The 20179-nt window shown below is 36.8% G+C and overlaps 1 protein-coding gene across 1 annotated transcript in view; it reads right to left on the bottom strand.

Moving 5' to 3' along the window:
- Window positions 1-7863: 7863 nt before the first annotated feature.
- LOC136886270 (macrophage migration inhibitory factor homolog) overlaps window positions 7864-20179 on the bottom strand; it is a 32572-nt gene continuing 20256 nt past the window's right edge. The window contains exons 2-3 of the mRNA XM_067159004.2: window positions 18453-18625; window positions 7864-10874 (exon numbers count right to left, since the gene is read on the bottom strand). Of these exons, the coding sequence (XP_067015105.1) occupies window positions 10790-10874; window positions 18453-18625 (258 nt within the window). The 3' untranslated portion in view covers window positions 7864-10789. The remainder of the gene's footprint in view (window positions 10875-18452; window positions 18626-20179) is intronic.

Below are 20179 nucleotides of genomic sequence, written 5' to 3'. Positions count from 1 at the left end.
GAAAGGAATGAGTCAACTGACATTGAAAAAATAAATGATCGATGTCTCCGTCACCCTCACCACAAATGCAGTAGGCCGAGTCAGCAAGGTGAAACCATTACTTATATTGGGGTGTAAGAACATGATTGAAGCATAAACAAATTATGTTAGTGATATGGCAATGAGAATAAGATCCTTTCATAAACCATGATTAACTGTTCTTGTTGTTGTGCTGGGTAGAAGTTAGTGATGGCTGGAAAGATGTGACTGAAGTAGAGGCTACCTAATTTTCATGATTGATTTGTGAACTAGAGAGCAATCTTGAAGTTTCACAGAGTAGGGAAAAAGGTAGAGGGAGGAGATCTATTGATGAATTTACTTAGGAAACACTCGTCATATGCAGGGGTGTGAAATTGAGTATCTGTGGTAATGTATGTAGGTCAATCAAATATAAATGGGATTTTTGTTCCTGAGCATCAACAGTTGGTAGGACCGGACCCACGCTTCTAGTATGCTTGAGTGCGGCCATTAGGAGTAGGGAGTTAATATATAAAAACCTCTTAGTATGTATATTCCTTGTATTATTAACTATTACCATAATAACATCTCATTTCACTTGTTATTCTTTAAAATAACATTTTCTTAGGATTTCGCCAAAAGTGATCTTTGCTCCAATACGGCTGATGATGACCCCTAGATGGGTCGAAACTAGTACCGTGTAATTTATAATTTTGTGAATATATTTTAGTATTGAAAAGGTGGAAACGTTTACGTTGTTATTATTATTACTTATATATTATTCTCAGTTCAATACGGACCAAAAACATGAAATTCATAACCATTAATAGTCATTACGTACTTCCAACCGCTTCATCAGTGACGCTCATGATGTTGGAGCAACAGGTGCACTCCTCCACTGCGCAACACATAATTATAAAATTTCTCGCTCGTGAAGGAGTTCAAGCAACAGAAATTTTTCAGAGATTGACTTCACAGTTCGGTGATCAAACATTGTGTTTGCCTGGCATAAAGAGTTCAAGGAAGGACGAGAATGTGTGGAAAATCAGCAACACAATCACCCTTCTCGGACCAGCATTACGGACGAAAGCATTCAGGATTCTTGAAGACGATTGACAGAAATTGCAAAACAGTCAGAATAAGGTATGGGAGTTGTCAAGCGATCATCACAAACAACCTACAGTTCCGTAGTGTGTTCCAGATGGGTCCTTCGCCTTTTGACAGAAAATGTTGAGATGTTTGGAGGTCTGTCAGAGGCTTACAGCAAGGTTTGAAAAAAAAAAAAAAAAAAAAAAAGTGATGCATTTTTAAATCAGATTATCACTGCAAGAAACATGGGTCCAGCACTACACTCCTGAATCCAAACATGTCAGTAAGGAGTGGCAAAGGAAAGGGGAGACAGCCCCAATAAAAGCCAGGCTTTGGCTGTCAGCTGGCAAGGTTCTTTCAATAGCTTTTTTGACCGGCGAGGCATTTTGCTCATTGATTTGTTGCATGAGTGATGCACAATCAATGCTGTTTACTACTGTGAGCTGTTGAACAAGGTGAGGGATGCACATCGCTGCAAAAGACAAGACAAAACAGATTTGACAGCTGATCCTCCTCCACGACAATGCCAGGCTCCATACTGCAGCTCTAACAGTCTCCAAACTACAGGAAATGCACTGGACTCAACTTGATCATCCTCCTTACAGCCCGGACCTATCGCCCTGCGATTTCCATTTGTTTTGACTGCTTAAAGAAGCTTTAGGAGGGCAACGATTTGAAGATGACAAGGAGGAATTAGTGTGCAATTGGGTCCTGATGCAACCAGCTTCATTTTTCGACGCTGCAATAAAAAACCTTCGTTCTTGCTGGGAAAAATATATTTCTAATGCAGGAAACTATGTGGAAAAATAAATTATAATTGCCTTTTGTTTTTCGATAAATGAATTTAAAAAGAAAATCCGTTTATTATTTGATTTGTCCTCGTAATTGTACATTATGCTTATCCACGAGGACATGGGAGTTGAATTACCTTTTTATCTATATAAGAGTGTGTATAGAAGGGGTTGGTTCACACCAGAGCATTTAACAGAGATTCTAACCCCTACACAATTTCGTCTTAACCATAACTTTGCCAACCTTGTGTATCAACTACAGTCCAGCCTCTGTTTTCCAGGCCAAGGTACAAGATTTGGAAAACAGAGGTTGGACTGAAGTTGATACACAAGGTTGGTCAAGTTGTGGTTAAGGCAAAACTCACCTGGATTCCACCTACCAAGATGCCAGTGGAAGATCTTGAACTGTACAAGAACTGATCAAGGAAGATGTGCTTATATTTTTCATAAATAGAGATGACTAACTTCATCAAGCTGTGAATGTGAGGCCACTCCAGACCATTCAACATGTGGTCGCTGGCTGTCCTCGACAAGCTTTCCATGGGTCCTTGATAAATGTTCATGATGCAACAGATGAGACAGTGCAGTAGATTGCTAGAGTTGACCTAGAGATCTGAACTTCAGTATTTGTTCATACTTCTTAGATCTGTTCTTGTTAATAGACTGTTCCTTTGGGCATCATATACTAAATAAATAATTGCAACTGCATTAGCTCTGTATTATTACGCTGGTGAGTACGCTAGCCCTGTATAGTATCATTCAATTCATGTGGAACACCTGGATATTGATCTCAATGAGTCATGAAGAGTAATTTCTGGCTGCCTAAAATCTATACCTGCCCATAAACTATATACTCCCTAGCAAGCATAGTCCCTCCTGGGATACATCATGAGGTCATAGCACAAACTGAACGAACAGTCAGCAGAGGACCAAGCTCAGCCACTCTTTAGTCACCAACCTCCAAGAAGAGGGCTCAAATCAAGGAAAAGCTTTGTGCTGACAACAATGCTCACTGAAAAATCTGAGGTAACTAGGAGACAGGTATCCACTATACCACCAGAGTGGATGAAGGCCAAAGAAAGCCTTCCGGCAGGTCACAAAACCAACTAGGAAATCTGGTGATCACTCAACAGACTTCAGAGTGGCATGGGGAGATGTAGGGTGGATTTACATAAACGGTGATACGTGCAGGGTTCAGATCTCTGTGAGTGTGCAGAGAGACAGACAATGTTACACCTGCTTACCTGTGCCCATACTCTTGCACAACACAAGACGCTGTGATAGTGCTATGTAAGTGGTCCATTTCTGGGCGAAGATCATCTAATCTGAGAGATTTTATTTCTTTATTTTCCAATTTATAATATTGTAACTTTCCTTTACAACATTGTATGTTATTGCTTTTGACCCAAGTAAATAAATAAATAAATAATTGTAATTGTTTGTTCCTTTCTATTGCTTAAATAAATGATGAACATTGTAGTACAAAGCTTGCAATGATGTGATATATTCAGAGCATGTGTGCTATCACAGTTTTCTTACCTGACATGTTATTGCTCTCCACCCGATTTCTTAATGTGTTTATAACAGACAAAACAAAGCCCTACAGTGATGCTGGAGATTGCAGCATATTTAGGTAAATGATTAAATTTGGAGAGGAGAGTTTGGAGAAAGTATTTTTCCTGATTTGATATCTATGGACTAAGTATACGGGGTCATCGAAAATGAAACCCATATTTTAAAAGTTTGAGGCAATTATAGTCTTAAACTGAAGAGGAAAGAAGGGAGTTTTTTTAAACCACTGCTACTAGTCGTTGCCTGACCCCGACATGTAACACTCGCTATGAATAGCGCGTCTGCATGTGTGTTGTGTAGCCAGGCCATTTCGATGTGGACTGCCAAGTAGAAAACTCGGTTCATGAAAATCAAATCAAATATGGCTTTTCAACGTAACTTTAGAACAACTTACCAATGTCGCGAAGCGCTGGCTCATAAAGCCATTCACCGATGGTACAATCTATTTCAACAAACAGGATGTGTAACCAACAAAGGAAAATCACCAGGCCAGCCAGGAACAACAGAGGATAATATGGAGCGTATTCGCGTGTTGTGTGTTAAAAGTCTCAAGAAATCCATTGCGAAGCAGAATATGGGATTAGGAATATCTAAGACTTAATTCATCTCAAACAAATAAAATACGTAGTTTAATTTTGAGCAAGAAGCCTGGTTGGGCTCCTCATAGTTCTGGCATCAAGTATTGTAGAAAGTCTAGGTGCCTCTGAAGAGGCATTTGAGGTAAATAATAATGTTATTAATTTTGTTCCAAAAAACTGTTAAACTGAAACTTGTGTAAGGTTACTATCTACAAACAACATAGCATTAGCAATGATAATGAAACAAGTAAGTTGGTGTAATCATTTGGGAAGATTGCTTGTAATAATAACTATGAATACTGTACCATAGTCTTAGGTTCTAAGTGGACTATAATTGGCCAAATTCTTCATTTAAAAAAAAAAAAAAAAAAACAGGGTTTAGGTATCAAATATACAAATTATTTAGATAAAGTTATTATTCTTCATTTTAACAGTTTATAGATTAAATATGTTGGCCAAGTAATTGCCAAGATATTTACTGAAATATTTTACCAAGTCCAGCTCCATAGATAAATGATTAGCACACTGGCCCTTTGGCCCAGAGGGTCCTAGGCTCGATGATTTTAACCTTCGTTGATTAATTCCAATGGCTCGGGACCTGGTGTGTAGTCTTTAGCATTAGATTTTATCATAGGTAGGGGCCCCATCCTCAAAGACGTGCAGGTCGCCAATATGGCGTCAATTCAAAAAGAGCTACACCAGGCCTCTTTGGAGACCACACACAATTATTATTTTTACGAAGAAGATGAAAGGAATGCAAGGGAGGCAATTTAAACACCTTAGTGTTCACTAAAGGCGGTTAATTTCATCCTTTGTCCCCGAAGCTTAGTTTATTGCTGTGTCAGTTGATATATCATGAAAGAATATTTATTTCCAGTTGGCATTATAGTAGTTTTCTTTTTTTCTTGAGTAAGCTAATTTCTTTCCGCCTTGTGAACAGTATCTCAAAGAATAGGGATGGGAATGAGTGAGCATGTCTGCAGAGGAGAAGCATTGGATTAGCTCCTTGGGAAGAACAGGCACGCTTCTTAAGTCGCCTGGTACACCGAGAGCAACACCACGACTGCAACATCTCAGTCAAATGGATGTCAAGGAGGCTGTTTAGTCCTTCATTTGTAGCGAATATCACACAAGTATGTGCAAGAGGGAGAAAAGTTGGTAGGAGGTGCGTTTTTCTCTGGTCAACTCACATTAAATCAAATCCCAAATGGGATCAGTGCCTCTCTACTTCAGTTAACTCTTGTAGTGCCAGGCGGCTGATCTATCACCCATGTGAGCTGCTGCTAAAAATGCCAGGGGCCAATCTGCCAGCCACATTATTCTCTCGCATGTATCTTCAATTCCTGCTGCACAATGGCAGCATAAGTAATACCACCAGAAAGATTAAAGCTTTTACTTTCTGGGAATGTCGATAACATGTGATATTGATATCACTTAAGTTTTATAAAAGCTTTATTCTGATGCACTGTAAATTTCGCGCATGGCAGTTGTGCACTCTGTCGCTTCTTCATGTCATTTGCTTGTTATCTCGCTTGTTAATACATTTGTTTATTTACTTCCAATAGTGTAACATAACATACAAAATATTTTCAATAATCATCCTTAATAGGATAAGTTTACAACTTGAGAAAGAACTAGGAGAATATCAAGGAGGTTTCAGACCCTGGAGGAGCTGTCCTGATCAGATCATGAGTCTTAAGTTGATAATGGACTATAACAGGAGAAGAAACAGAGATATGGTGATAACATTTGTAGATTTCAAGAAAGCTTATGATTGCATCCATAGAGAATCTCTGTTTAAAATTTTAAGACACCTTGGACTACACCCCAAATTAATAAACATGATAAAATTGACTCTCACCAATACCAAGTCAAAAGTGAAGTTTAGGGGTGAAGCATCAGAGACATTTGAAATTAAAACTGGACTACGGCAGGGAGATGGGCTCTCACCACTATTATTTAACTGTGCTCTAGAAATGGTAATGAGGGAATGGTTTAGAAAATGTCCCCCCAAAATAAAGATTGGCCGAAAAATCAAAACAAATTGCCTGGGTTTTGCTGACGATTTAGCATTACTAGCAGTGGACATAAAAGAAGCAAAAACCCAGATATCAGAACTTCAAAACATTGCAAATAAAATTGGCCTCAAAATATCATTTGAAAAAACAGAAATTATGCCCCAAAAACCAACACAGCTAAAAGAAGTCACCATAAATGGTAATAAAATCAAAATAGTAACTCAGTTTAAATATCTTGGAGAAGTAATAACACATAACTTAAATGAAAAAATCTCAATCCAAGTAAGAACAAATAGATTAGCTAAAGCACAAAAATTAACATGGGATATCTACAAAAAGAAATGTCTATCAATAAATACAAAAATAAAACACTACAACACAGTTATAAAACCGGAAGCTACATATGCAGCAGAAACACTCTTTTACCTGAATAAACAATCAAAGACTGACAGACTTCAGAAAATTGAAAGGAGGATTGGAAGAACCTGTATCAACAAAAAATATCAGAAAGATGGACAGTGGCGGTTAATACCTAACAAAGTCGTGTACAAAGAGCTAGAACCCATTACAGATACTATGCGTAAGAGGAGACTGGGATTCTTTGGACATATCATGAGGATGCAGGACTCGAGACTTCTGAAACAACTAGTACAACACAATCTCGTCTCAAAAAATACCACAACAGGATGTAAATGGATCAGAGAAGTAAGAGAGGATCTGAAGGAAATAGGCCTTACAACAGAAGACACCAAAAATAAGATAAAATTGAATACAAAACTCAAGAATACAAACCTCCGCTTTACCCTTACACAAAACAAACCAACAATACGCACATTTTCAACTGAGGAAAGGGCACAAAGATCGGAGCGTCTGAAGAAGTACTGGGAGGACCGCAAAGCCCGAACAATCCCTTCAAAGAGACCTGAACAACGGACTGACTAAAGTGATCCTATGTGGTCATAAAAGAAGAAGAAGAGTAAAGGTGGATAAATATATGAAAGATTAGTAAACTATGCAATATTTTAACATTAAGTGATTCATTACAGAATCATTTATTGACTGACAAGTGTTCGAAGTAAAGAAGAGGTTACTGTATATTTAACCTGTGTGTATAATTTTGTAAAAACTCGTAATTCTCGAAAAGTACTACCGGTACCAAGAATTGTGTAAAACGCTAGTTTCTTATTCAAAATTAGCTGAATATTCTCACAAAGGTATCATACCCATGATAAAAATATACTGTAAATTTAGAAATCAGGTCAAATTTTGAAATGGAAGTTTTTCAAAAAGGAATAAAAAATATGCAAAATTTTAAATGAAGAAAATGAAATTCTATTGAAATTACAGTCACACTCATGTTCTCTAATCACCTACGTGCTATAGAAAAAAAGACAGCGATTTACCTCCAAGTGTTTTTCCTTAATGTGTGCATTTTCATTAAAATTGTCTTGGCATTCTTAGCGCAACCACTACATTACAGCCCGGCATTAAAAGGGTTAAAAGAGGCTTTGCAGTATTAAGTAACCGTGTACGTTGATAACAATCACTTAGTTTAAATATGTGTATTTAATTTATTTTTTAAAAATTTTGAGATTAGTACGAGTAGGATCCTTCGGGACCCAAATTCATTTTGTCCAAGTCTACTAAATGCAAGCAAAAAAGAGGAGGAAAAATATGCCATTCATATCATTCTTCTACTACTGTAGTTTTGCATGCATATTTTGAATAGAGAGAAGAGACCGAAGAGCTTAAGGTATGCCACTTCAGTCACATACTTGCCTGGAGTAGAGGGTTAAAATGAAAGAAAACAGAACACCATTTCATGACCAAAAAAATTGACATGCTTCTTTATTTTCGAAAAAAAATAAAATAAAAAATAAAGGTACTCTTCTCTTTAACCATGCGACAACATACTTCTGCTTATGAAACAGATATCTATACATTTCATCAAAAAGGAAAAATTTTCAATCTAGAAGGAAGTTTCTTAAAGATTTAAAAAATATATACAAGCTCAAACAAGAGAGAGAAATCAGAAGAGTAACATTATCATGCTCTTGTCAAAGAATGATTTTATATATCGATTGAGTCAACAGAGACTACCAGCATAATGCCCATTAACTACTCGAAAGATTCTGAAGCATCAAGTAAAGTACTAAGAAAAAAGTGTGAGAATTTAATAAGTGCTCATTCTTTCTTTTTTGTTTTTAGAAATGAAAAATTCTACTGTTATTTGAATTCCTTTGCCATCATGTGCAATAATCTGTAAATTTTCTGAAGATAGAAAACATGGATTGCAGTTTAAGCATAAGAAGCCTGTAATTCTTTCAAATGATTTTCTCCAGAAAAATTGCCAGAGGATCATTCAAAATTTAATTAATATTATTTGCTGATTTATTTATCCAAAACAAGTGCTGATGTCACCTCTATTTCATAAAACCTTATGAACGAAAGCTCATAATTGCTGTCTGAAGCCAATATACAAGCCAGTCAATCTGTTCCCCTTACTTCAAGAATATTAAACATTTTCTGCATTCCATCTTTTCAATCTTTTCCAAGTTCATGTGGAATAAATGTGCAGTTTAAATACATTAGTGTTTCCTCAACTATTCTTTAAGGTTTATTTTAATGAAATCTAATATGATATTCTAATGAAGTGAATACTTCAAAACTATGTAACAATAAAGGCATCAGAGGGAAAATATTTTCCTTTTTTATTTGCCAGTTATCTAATAAATAGGGAACTGACTTTTTAGTTTAGACTTTATCTTATTATCTCAAGCAATCAAAAATTGTAACTAATTCAATGTTTTATAGAAGAAATATCGCTGTGATTATAAATGCACAGGATACGGACATCCAGTAAAACTGCTCTCTGAGACAGATTACAGAGTTCTAGCTTCTTCACTTTCAGAAAGAACAGCCCTAACAGAATTAGCATTGTACAAGTTACCTCATTCTTTATTCATTACCAAGAATAACAATGAAGAGCTTCCAGACTCTCCAATATGGCATAAAAACTTTTACTGTGTGAGAATGACGTGAAATATTGACACGCTTAGAACCTTTTCACTCTGTTATATAGTTTGCATCATTTCATACAAGGACAATTGAAAGAACAGCCGGAAGTCATAGCTTAGAAATGACTGAAAATAATTCTTCCTAAATTTAGGATCTATTTACAACTAGAACACAGCCTGGTTATACAATAAATTCATATGAAAAAAGAGATCGACTCCATAATAGTCCATTAGGTTTCAAATTACAGCTTAAACAATTGAGCAAGTATGAAATAAAAGTTTTTGCCAGGAGCAATTGTAAAAAAAACAAAATTGATAAAAGATGTTACATGGGGCCCAGCCCTAAATCTCCATTTATAGAAAAAAAAAAAAAAAATTCTACATTAAAAGTAATACAAGATTTATTCAATACACAATATACTTCAATAATATATATATATATTTATATATAAATATTCATTATGGAACAAGCTGCCTTTGTTTATTTGGGATAAAGGATCAGCATAATGATTTCAAGATCATAGGTTAAAAGTATTAATCTGAAGGGTGGGAAAATGGCATTGTTATTTATGTTGCGTTCTCTATCACAAAAATATATGCAAATGGGAGGTAAAATATTGATGGTATGCTTAGAACCTTTTCGCTCTGTTAGTTTGCATAATTTTATGCAAATATATTCTAACGTGTTGTCCTGTAAACACAGCTTAGTTGTTGTACAGCTATCATTCTATGGATTCTAAAGATTTTAATACAACTACTAACATGAGGGAGGCTCTTGCATATCCTGAGATTAGTTTGCATTCTCATATACAAGAGAACAAGCACCTACACTACATAGCCAGTTATTATACAGTATTAATTAGTACCATCTGTAGGCCTAGTTGTTTGCTGATACATTCTTGAAGCCCCTTTCCCTACAGCCTAACTTCAAGCACACTTTGTTCCACCTCGGGAACGTATCATCTGGACTATTAACTCAGTAATGTCTACTATTTTTCAATTCAGGCAAAGTACGCCCTTCTGATCTAATCAAGGCAATTTAAATCTCCATCATTCATCACCTATGGTACAGGAGATGTCAGGAATATGGTCATCAGAGAATCTGAATTAGGAAACCACTCTATAGCTCATTTGGACCAAAAGCTGGAGACTGAAGGATATTCCACAAATTCTATCTATTACTGGGAAAGAACCCTGTCTTTCTAGATAAAGATATACTGCCTCTCTGACACTCACTAATTTTCCCAATACAAAAATAGAAAACAGGAGATTATATTTAGGTAATAAAATTTCTTTCATTAAGCAGTACTTGTCTCAAGATTATGTGTGTGGTTCAATAAATACCAATCCTTGCTACCTTCAACAAAATAAATTATGTTGTATTTATATAAAATCACAAGCCTTTGAACAGAATTGGACTGCAGCAGTCCCTCTGATTCCAGTCCTCTACGTATTGTGCATTATGGAAAAGAATAAAGATGAGAATAGTTAGGGAAACACTGTTTTACAATGATTAGAACTATTTACAAGCACTTTTTTCTCTTGTAGTCTATGGCTATTCTAAGGTTACTGAAATACGTTTTTTGGAAATGGGGGAAGACGCTATAGTTTGGTGGGATATTTCAGGCAGAGGACGGAGTTCTGAGGAAAAGGAACACACCACATGGGGAAAAGGCCTGGTAGTCTAGTAGTGATGCTGTCAATCTTGTACCAGTGAATGTCAGCTCTTATCTCCCACCGAAGATCTCGTGGAATGTTGTTCCATTGTAACCGACGTTGGCAGCGTTTTCATCAATGAAAGTGATGTAGAGCCTGAAATGGAGAGTAAAATGCTTATTAACAAATACATGTCAAATCAAGTCATATATAGAGAGCTAGGATAAACATAATGACAGTTCAAAGTGGGAAGAGGGAGCAACAGAGAGAGAGAGACAATAATGACAAATATAAAACACAAAATGACAACCGGACAATCTTAACATCTTCAAGTCCACTTTTGCCTGCAGTGGCCAATTTTTCATGGAACACTTTCACGAAAAGGCTCTTTCTTTGGTGTCCAAATATTTAGAAGTAAGTGGACGATACATTTTTGTGTAATCAGAAGGTACTGAGAAATTTTACCACTTTTTATACCACCTAAATCTGCAGCATCCTTCAATTAAATTCATGATGGAGATGGACGAATAGCTAGCTTCTTTGGACATTCTAGAAAGAAAGGGCCGATTGAAGAAAGGGCCGATTGCAGAAATGGCGTTTAGATGATGTTTACGGTTAAATAGTGCCTAAGTATGGCTGCCATATTGCAAAGACGTTATTTATGGCTTAGACACTATCTAAAAACGATGTTCAACCGGCCATGTTTAAACACTGCTGAGAACACTGTTTAACCTCAAATGTGAGGAGTGAATCACAATCAGAGGTTATGTACCATGAAACATAATTTGTATTATGTTGAGACGATTCCGGGAAGAAAGGTTAGTTCGATGGCCTCTCTGTGGGTCGTCTGGTGTCCATTCTCAGCAATTCATTTCTCCATGGCTAAATGATTAGCGTGCTGGCCTTTGGTCACAGGGATGCCGGGTTCGATTTCCAGCAGGGTCGGGAATTTTAACCATCATTGGTTAATTTTCCTGGCACGGGGGATGGGTGTACGTGTTGTCTTCATCATCATTTCATCCTCATCACGACGTGCAGGTCGCCTATGGGTGTCAAATCAAAAGACCTGCACCTGGCGAGCCAAACCCATCCTGAGACCTCCCGGCACTAAAAGCTATATGCAATTTCATTCCATTTGAAATGTATGGGGAGGTACAGTTTAAAATACAATATTTTTTTTCCAGAGACGTTTCTTGAGATTGACACAAGGGACAGTCCGGTAATTGTCAACTTGACTAAAATTCTTGGCAACTGATATATTTTATTAATCATAGGTTAATTTCCATGGAATTATAGGTCATTTCCACTACATCCGTATCAGAATTACTTGTCCCAATCGTCAGAGGGCTGTCATATAGGCTACAACATCCGGGAGGGACTACTTATATTTACTGCCAAGTAAGCGCACACAATAGTTTTCTACTTCATAGACATGATAAAGTCAGATATGGAGCAAAATTGGTGACCCTTATTTCTTCTTGAAATATAACACGCACAGTAAGCCATCTGATGAACGAGAGTATCATATCACCAACAGAACAACAATCTACTGATTTCAAACCTTCAACATTTTTAGAACAGTTGCAGACATGGTAAGTCAAGTTTCTTTCCTGAGGACACAGAGTGTTTATTCAGGAACCATTCCATTTACGAAAATGACAATAAAACAGAGCGCAACTGGATTGTAGAAAATAGAGCAAAGGCTACCTAAATGCCAGTACTTCAGGACTGTTGGCTGAGGCTATTAATATTAATATAATATGTTTTCCTTTCCCCATGTGTATTTTTTGTAAGAATAATAAAAGGAAGTTCATTTTTTTAAGTGTTAATTTAGACAGAAGTACAAATCTACATTTTCATGTCTTAATTATACTAACTACATCATTTCTATTCTATATCTGCCAAGTTTCAAAAAGAGAAATCCAGAAGATCCTAAAGTGGAAATTTTTTAACAACACGCGCATGCATCATGAAGTCTTGAGACATGATGGAAAAGGATGGCAAGGGGGGAGATTTTTTTTTTTTGCTAGTGGCTTTACGTTGCATTGACACAGATAGGTCTTATGGCGACGATGGGGTAGGAAAGGGCTAGAGATGGAAGGAGGCGCCCGTGGCCTTAATTAAGGTGCAGCCTAGCATTTGCCTGATGTGAAAATGGGAAACCACGGGAAACCATCTTCAGGGCTGCTGACAGTGGGATTCGAACCCACTATCTCCCGGGTGCAAGCTCACAGCTGTACGCTTCTAAATGCACGGCCAACTCGCCCGGTAGGGGGGAGATTATAAACAATACTAATATAATATATGTTATGATCACCCCTGAAATTAAATACTAACACAAAGTTACATCTTGATGAGTGCTCATCTGTTTCCACTTAACACTGGGAACACTTTCCGTGATCGTATAAAAGAAGGAAATTAAGCAGAATATGTCTCTCTAAAAGACTGATATCGTTTCTTAATTGAACTCATTACGAACACCACAAAAATACTGAATCACTTACAAATTTGTCACACAATTCCACAAATTTCAGAACTACCGCCAATGTTACTGACACCCACACATAAACAAAGCATTTCACAGCTGCTACGAAACATGTCACAGTTACTAAAGTTGTTATATAAATTCACAGCCTGCTACTTTTCATGGATTTCTTTTCTTCAAAATCACAGCCTGCTACTTGTTTGGGAAAATCTCAGTGAATGAAGTAGCAGTTGAGGTCAAACAGGTGACAAGCGCCAAAACCAACTACAATACTGTAGTTTACCGGTCAAATTTCAAACACTGCACCTCGTATTACCAACTACTATCGAAAGTCAAACAAATCCGATTTGACCGCAGAAAGCAAAACCAAGCGCGGATATTCAAAATCCGTACAATAACGTTATTCATCTGTACAACCGTAAAACACACTCAAAATCCATACATTTTACGGAAAATTGGCAGGTATGCTATTCTAACTACTGGACTGTCGCAGCAATATCTGCGAACGAAGACTAAAAATGAATAACAGTTATGTTTTTTTAAAGTCGCTTTAATAAAGTAGGCTACAGTTCACTGTAAATGACTGCATTTGACTGTCCTATTCACTGACTGCTTTTAGTATTTCATTATTTCATTGTAAACTATGTTTTTTTGTGTGTGAAATACCCTTCAGTTTTGGGGGGACTGATCCTCATATGGTGTTGCAATAATTTTAATTTTGACATACCTTGCAAATGAAGCTACTAAATGCCACACATAACTAACCATGGCAGAATTAAATACCTATTTTGTCAAAACTTTGACCCTGCGCTTTGTTAATGGTCACTGCAAAAGCAAGATCGATAGGAACTGCCTCCTTTTAAATTTGAAAGGCAGGTTACTGTCAGACACCAAATCAATCCTAGGTAGGTAAATCACCTGATTCTTGGAAGCACCTGTAATGACTTCTTCTTTTATAATTTTGTCATACATCGCCTTTTAGAATCAACATGGAGCAACAACTTACATTCTGGCAATAACTTGATTTCACAGAGCCGTCTATCAGACTAACAGAAAAAATCTGCATAGACAACTTTCAGAGAGCCCTCCATCGGGCTGGCATAGAAAGATTAGCAGAGACAACTTTCATAGAGCCATCTACCGGCAAATACAGTTAACTGCAATGACCTAAGCATCGTATTCTTCGAATAAATGGCTATTTTTTACAAATAAAGGCCTTAATGAAATAAATAATATTTTTCTAGTAATCTTGAGATGGAAGACATTTCTTCTGCCATCTTACTAATAAAAAATCCTTATACAGTTGTTTAAAACTTGTATAGTCATACACTGAATGAACCTTGTATAAGCGTTGCATATTTTTCTCACTAATAAACATGGTATATGCATTGTATTACTATACTGCACGTATACACTCATTCCAAGTCGTAGGAATCTCTTCCTGCAGTTCACTGGCATATTTCTTCACTTCACTGCCTCTATGATCACTTTTGCTAGTTATCTAGGAGCAAAACCTTTCAAGAAGCCACGAGGTAGCATGCATAGAATGGAATGCTCAAATAAACAAGAACACAACAGTAATACATATTACTTCAGTAGTATCTTATTCTCACTAGAAATAATTATGTCACTGTTAATAATTACCAACCTCATTCTGCACTCATGTCCATTGTGCTGTGAGAAAATAAAGTTCGCACGATATAGCGCCACCTCTTGGATCTTTCATTAAGTAATTTCTCTCTCTGGTAATGATAATTCGAGCATACTCTTTCGTAAAATGTATATTTCATTTTAAAACTTTCATCATCTAGGAGAAATGGATCACTTCGTCTCTTAAGGTATTTTATTTTACGAACATGTCCAGTCTCCAAACCTCTAAATATTCTATGCCTTCTGTGTTACACGTGGAGATCATCAACGTTATTTTCCATTCTTTCAATGTGTACTTAATGGATGTCTGATATTTTAACAAGATTATATTAGCACCGACAGTAAATACCACTAAAATAAACTGATAGTTCATTGTTTCTTTTTCATCATTTGCTGTTATACAACGCTTATACAAGGGTCCTGGTCTGTATAAACAATTCAGTGAATAACTATAACAGATGTATACACAGGAGGCTTAAGCACTGTTTATTAGTAACAAATTGCATATAAACGGTGTATAAACCTTGTATAAAAGTTATACACCGTTTATTAGAAAGACTGTTGATGTATACCACATAGGTGTTAGTATTCCGGTTTTCTCACAATACTGTGTTACACGTTCGAATTATATATACGGATTCTTGACAAAGCATAATGTAGTAACTACACAATTTTGAACTCAGCCCTTCAAAACACTCTTATTTTTCTGCCTACAGTGAGAACATTTGAATTAAGAAGTTGCCTTGCAGTGTTTTTCCCATTGGTGAGCGTGGATATTGTTGCCTAGTTCAATGCACGGAATATGCAAGTGCGCCTGTCCTGGCCTTGGATAAAAGGCAAGCTTGCTAGTGAGTGAGTGCGAGTTGTTCTGTTTCATATATTAAACTATAAAGCATATTATGGCTGAGTATATGTTTACTATTGCACAATGCGAATTTATTTACGATTCACATGTGTTAACTCAGTCAGCCCATCAAGTTCAAACATGATTTCAAGAAAGGTCCCTGGTTATAAAAAGCCCATGCTGTTTATAACAAAATTTCAGGCAAGTGGTACTCTTCAGTCTAACAAACCACAAAGAGAGTACAGAATTATCACCAGAGAGAAATTACGCAGCAGTGGTCATCATTTGGAAAGTACTATACTGTGTTTAATCGAAAGACCTGCACCAAGCTTCTTCGGATACCAAATTCCATTATTATACTGCTTGAAGTAAGCTCACTGGACAAAAAATTAGTCACCCTAGTGCGCACGCACAGATCGATTGTTAAGCCTGTACAGATGGCGCAATGAATGAGTTCCATGTTCAACCGCATGTGCACTGCCTCCACGTGAGCTTAAGGCAATAGTGATCAGTGAGACATTGCTGTTTCAAGCGGACAGTGTACGTCAACATGGGTAGATGTAAGGATGTGACAGAGTGGCAGAAAGGGGCAATCGTGTTTGGCGATGCCCATGGTCACATGGTGTGTGCTGTTGCTGGATTTGTTGATGTTTTGCAGCGGACTGTTTAACCTGTCTACAAGCAGTGGTATACTGCATGTGGCCACAAAACAAGACATCAGTATTGTGGTCGGAAAAGATCCTGACTGAGACGGACTAGAGAATTTACTATTTTAACCATGATGGTTCAATCCTGTCCGTATTGACTTACATTCAATTTCTATGAAACACTTTTCCGCCTTGTCAATATTTCACATTTGACTATAATTACCTCCCGTACATGTTTCGAGCTCAACTCCTCTCTTCCTCGGTGGTGCAAAACATTTTAAAAAAAATGCTTGGACTTGACACATTTGTACAATACAGTCATCAACAAAACAAATTATACATAAATCTTGAAATTGTTAAAATATCTCCCTTGGTGTCTAAACTGTTCACTTATATATCATTTAGTAAAAAATTTTAAAATATAATAATTTATAATCAAAAAATGAATAAAACCTATTAAGTTAGTCACTATATACTCAAATTTGAAATGCTGTGTGCACTGTTCTTGAAAACTTCTCCTCTCCTTAAATCCTTATTTACTCAGTTGAAAGTGAATCAGATATGATTGAAAAGTGAAATTAGCTTCTTACACATTATGAAAAGCTGCCTGAACCAGGACTTATATGACCTGCATCTGCAGACCACGAAAGATTTTTTTGGGTTTGGTATGGGATGAAATAGAAGGTAGTGTAGAGAACTCGTATTTCATTCTCAAGAAGAAGCAGGATACATTAAATTCGAAACTTGAATTACTGATGGGGAAGAAAGATGAGAAAGAAAACTATAAAGAAGATAATACGAGGTCAAATAATAAGGAAATTAAATTCTATCCTCCAGTCAAGTATTTAAAAATTTCCTAAGACCGATAGTAAACTATAGAAGTAGCCTGGCGTGTGGTTTGGCCAAATTTATACAGGCATTCTTAAGGAAGTATTTTAAATTCACAACGGAGACAATAGTCAGTAATACAAGCGATTTCTGTAACAGAAGTAGGAATACTGAAAATGAAGGAAAAATTACACAATTCATAGTCTCGATATTAAATTTCAGGCTAAGGCTTACCCTAACCCGCAATACATTCTGTACTTAGCAGGTTGCTGAGCGATTAACACTTTCATTAATATTCTGATATATGTGATTTTCATTGTTAGTAATGTCGCTGCTTGCAGCCATGTTCGAATATTACCTGTCAAGCTAGAGAGTATACACTTCTGCTGATCATGGAAGAATACTACTGTATTCCCTGTTAGATACTCTTTGATTCTCTAACCTTTTCCAGCTTCCAAATATATTCAACAGATGGCACAGTGTTCCTAATAACTTACATGCTGCTAAGAGAAAAAAGTCTATGTACAAACAGACCCCATCATGACATACGCCTTAGACATTACCTGGGAACAACTATCGAAGGCTAACCTAGCTACACTAGAAGGAGTGAAGGCCGTGTATCTGAAAGAAGTTCTCTGCATGGCAAAAAAAACGCTCCTTCGAGACTAACCTATGAGCTCACAAGACAACCGTTCTATATAGAAGAGTTGCGATTAAAAATATCATTGCCTTCTATGAAACAATATGAGCTTTACATAAAAAACTGCAGGATTAAAAAGCAAATATATCGATAGATTTTTACCAAACAGGCAGCACGATGACGTCAGAATGGATGAATTCTGATTACGAACTGTGGGTGGCATACTATAACACGCTTCTTATTAAATGTTCATAAGGACAAGCAAAACAATATGACTACGACAGGCACATCAAGTTATCTGCCTTATTTATAATGTATACTGCAGAGCAGCACGAGTCCTCTAGTTATTATTATTATTGTTATTATTACTACAGATATTATCATTGCCAACCTTGAATACAATTAATAAAATCTCGACTTTGCAAAGTCGACTATGGAGAAAGTAGCATCTATGAAGCAGACTTTGTAAAGTATCCGCTCAAAGTCTTGACCCATGGCTGTGCAAATTTACTTTGAACTTATTCCAAATGATTTACACCAATAAACTTTGGATGCTATTGAAAGACTCCCCTGGTTTATAAGGAATTAGAATTAGTGGCAGCCTGGTGCTATTAATAGGACAAAAGATAATCAAACATACCTGTTCTTTGGAATGCCCAGGTATTTCTCTACATGATCATATAGAACTACGGCATGCTTCTTGTTCTCCTCGACTCCCAATTTGCCGATACTCATCAGAGTAGCAGTTCCGCATGGCTCTGTGGTACCACCCCACACCATGGCTTGGTCTGGGATCACTGCAGCCACACAGTACTGGAACAGACAAAGCATTCGTATTTCAATACCCTGTTCAAACACCACCCTGACATATGATGGGGTGATAAATAATAACCAGAATTTTTTATTACTGGCAAATACTGGTTCCCTTTATTCACATTCACTTACAGATCTACAAAGCAGAGGTATGCAAACTACCCAGTTTATTTGCTCAGGCTCATTCGACCCTCATAAGGTCGACCGTACCTCGGCCGACTGTGAGCGGGTTGCCTAGCAGCAGGTAGTCTGAGGTAAGGGCGGCTAATGCGCTTACGGACAGTATCATCGGAGTTACAACGAACAAAACTTAAAAGGATTGAGGAAAGGAGAGTTGTTGACTATAAAATGTTGGACATCATGCAAATATTTTAACGGATATGTGAGCTCCTTTTGTCACTAAAAAAGTTACCAGCTGAACTGAAATTTCTTTCACTTGCTGCATTGGAGGCTGGAACAGGCAATATTTTCTTTGCTAGCAGAGTAAGTCTTTGATATTCTGTGCTGTTATTTCTCCACTACACAAGGGGATTGTCATCAAATAGACAATCTTTTAATAAATAAATTGTTGCAAGTCGTCCATAGTCTGCGCCAACATTAACTCGTTTTTGACATAGATCTAGGAATTCATGAAACAACCGCAAAGGAAAGGAGATCTGTTGCACATGTATGCACTTATTTGTAATGTTTGATATTATGTGGTACTGTATTTGAAGGACACACTGCATTCGGCCCAACTTTACACACGTGTGCTTTCGTACGTGAGGTAGTATATAGATGGAAACGTCAATAAGGAAGCACAACATTTACATGGCACATATCCTGCATTTTGATCATTCACAGTTGTTACTAGTAAGAAGTATTCCTACACTTCGTTATTCATCCTTTCTTAATTTAGTAGTCCATATTGCTTTCACCCTCCCATTCCACGTTACAAAATTGTACAAAACTATTTTAATCCTCCTAGTCAATACTATATATTTTACGTCCAATTAAGACAAAACTTTTACATATAAATAAGACATGTTTGATCCGGCATTGGGTCATCCTCAGTAAGACATGTAAATTGAATTAAAAACATAGGAAACACACAAAATGAAATATTCATTAAACTTTTTAAAAAACATGATGAAAGTTAAAAAAAAAAAATTGTGAAATGTTAATCTTTAAAACAGTCTTGAGCTGGAGGTCTTTCTGTTTCAATGTTTTGTTGTCCTTTGGTGTGGTTCAACTGGTATCTGTATAACTATTTGCTCAGTTGTTTGTGTTTCGACATGGGCTGATACACATAGGCATTATTGAAGTTGAGCCGTCTTATTTTAGCCTATGAAATAGATAATACAAATCGAATTAAGGTTGAAAAAAATGACTAACAGGAACAATATTTAAACTTATGAAGGACGAAAAAATTAACTTACGTTACGTGGCCCACTTGTATCACCCGTGTTCTCTGACTATGAGGTCCAGCTCTCGACTGACTTACTCCCGCAGTCGAGATGCAAGACATGTTGCTACAAGGAAGTGGAGTGGGGAAATGGGGCGGGGCTTGCGGGA

Source organism: Anabrus simplex, chromosome X, assembly GCF_040414725.1.
Source record: "Anabrus simplex isolate iqAnaSimp1 chromosome X, ASM4041472v1, whole genome shotgun sequence".
NCBI classification, from domain to species: Eukaryota; Metazoa; Arthropoda; class Insecta; order Orthoptera; family Tettigoniidae; genus Anabrus; species Anabrus simplex.
This window is presented reverse-complemented; position numbering and strand designations above follow the sequence as displayed.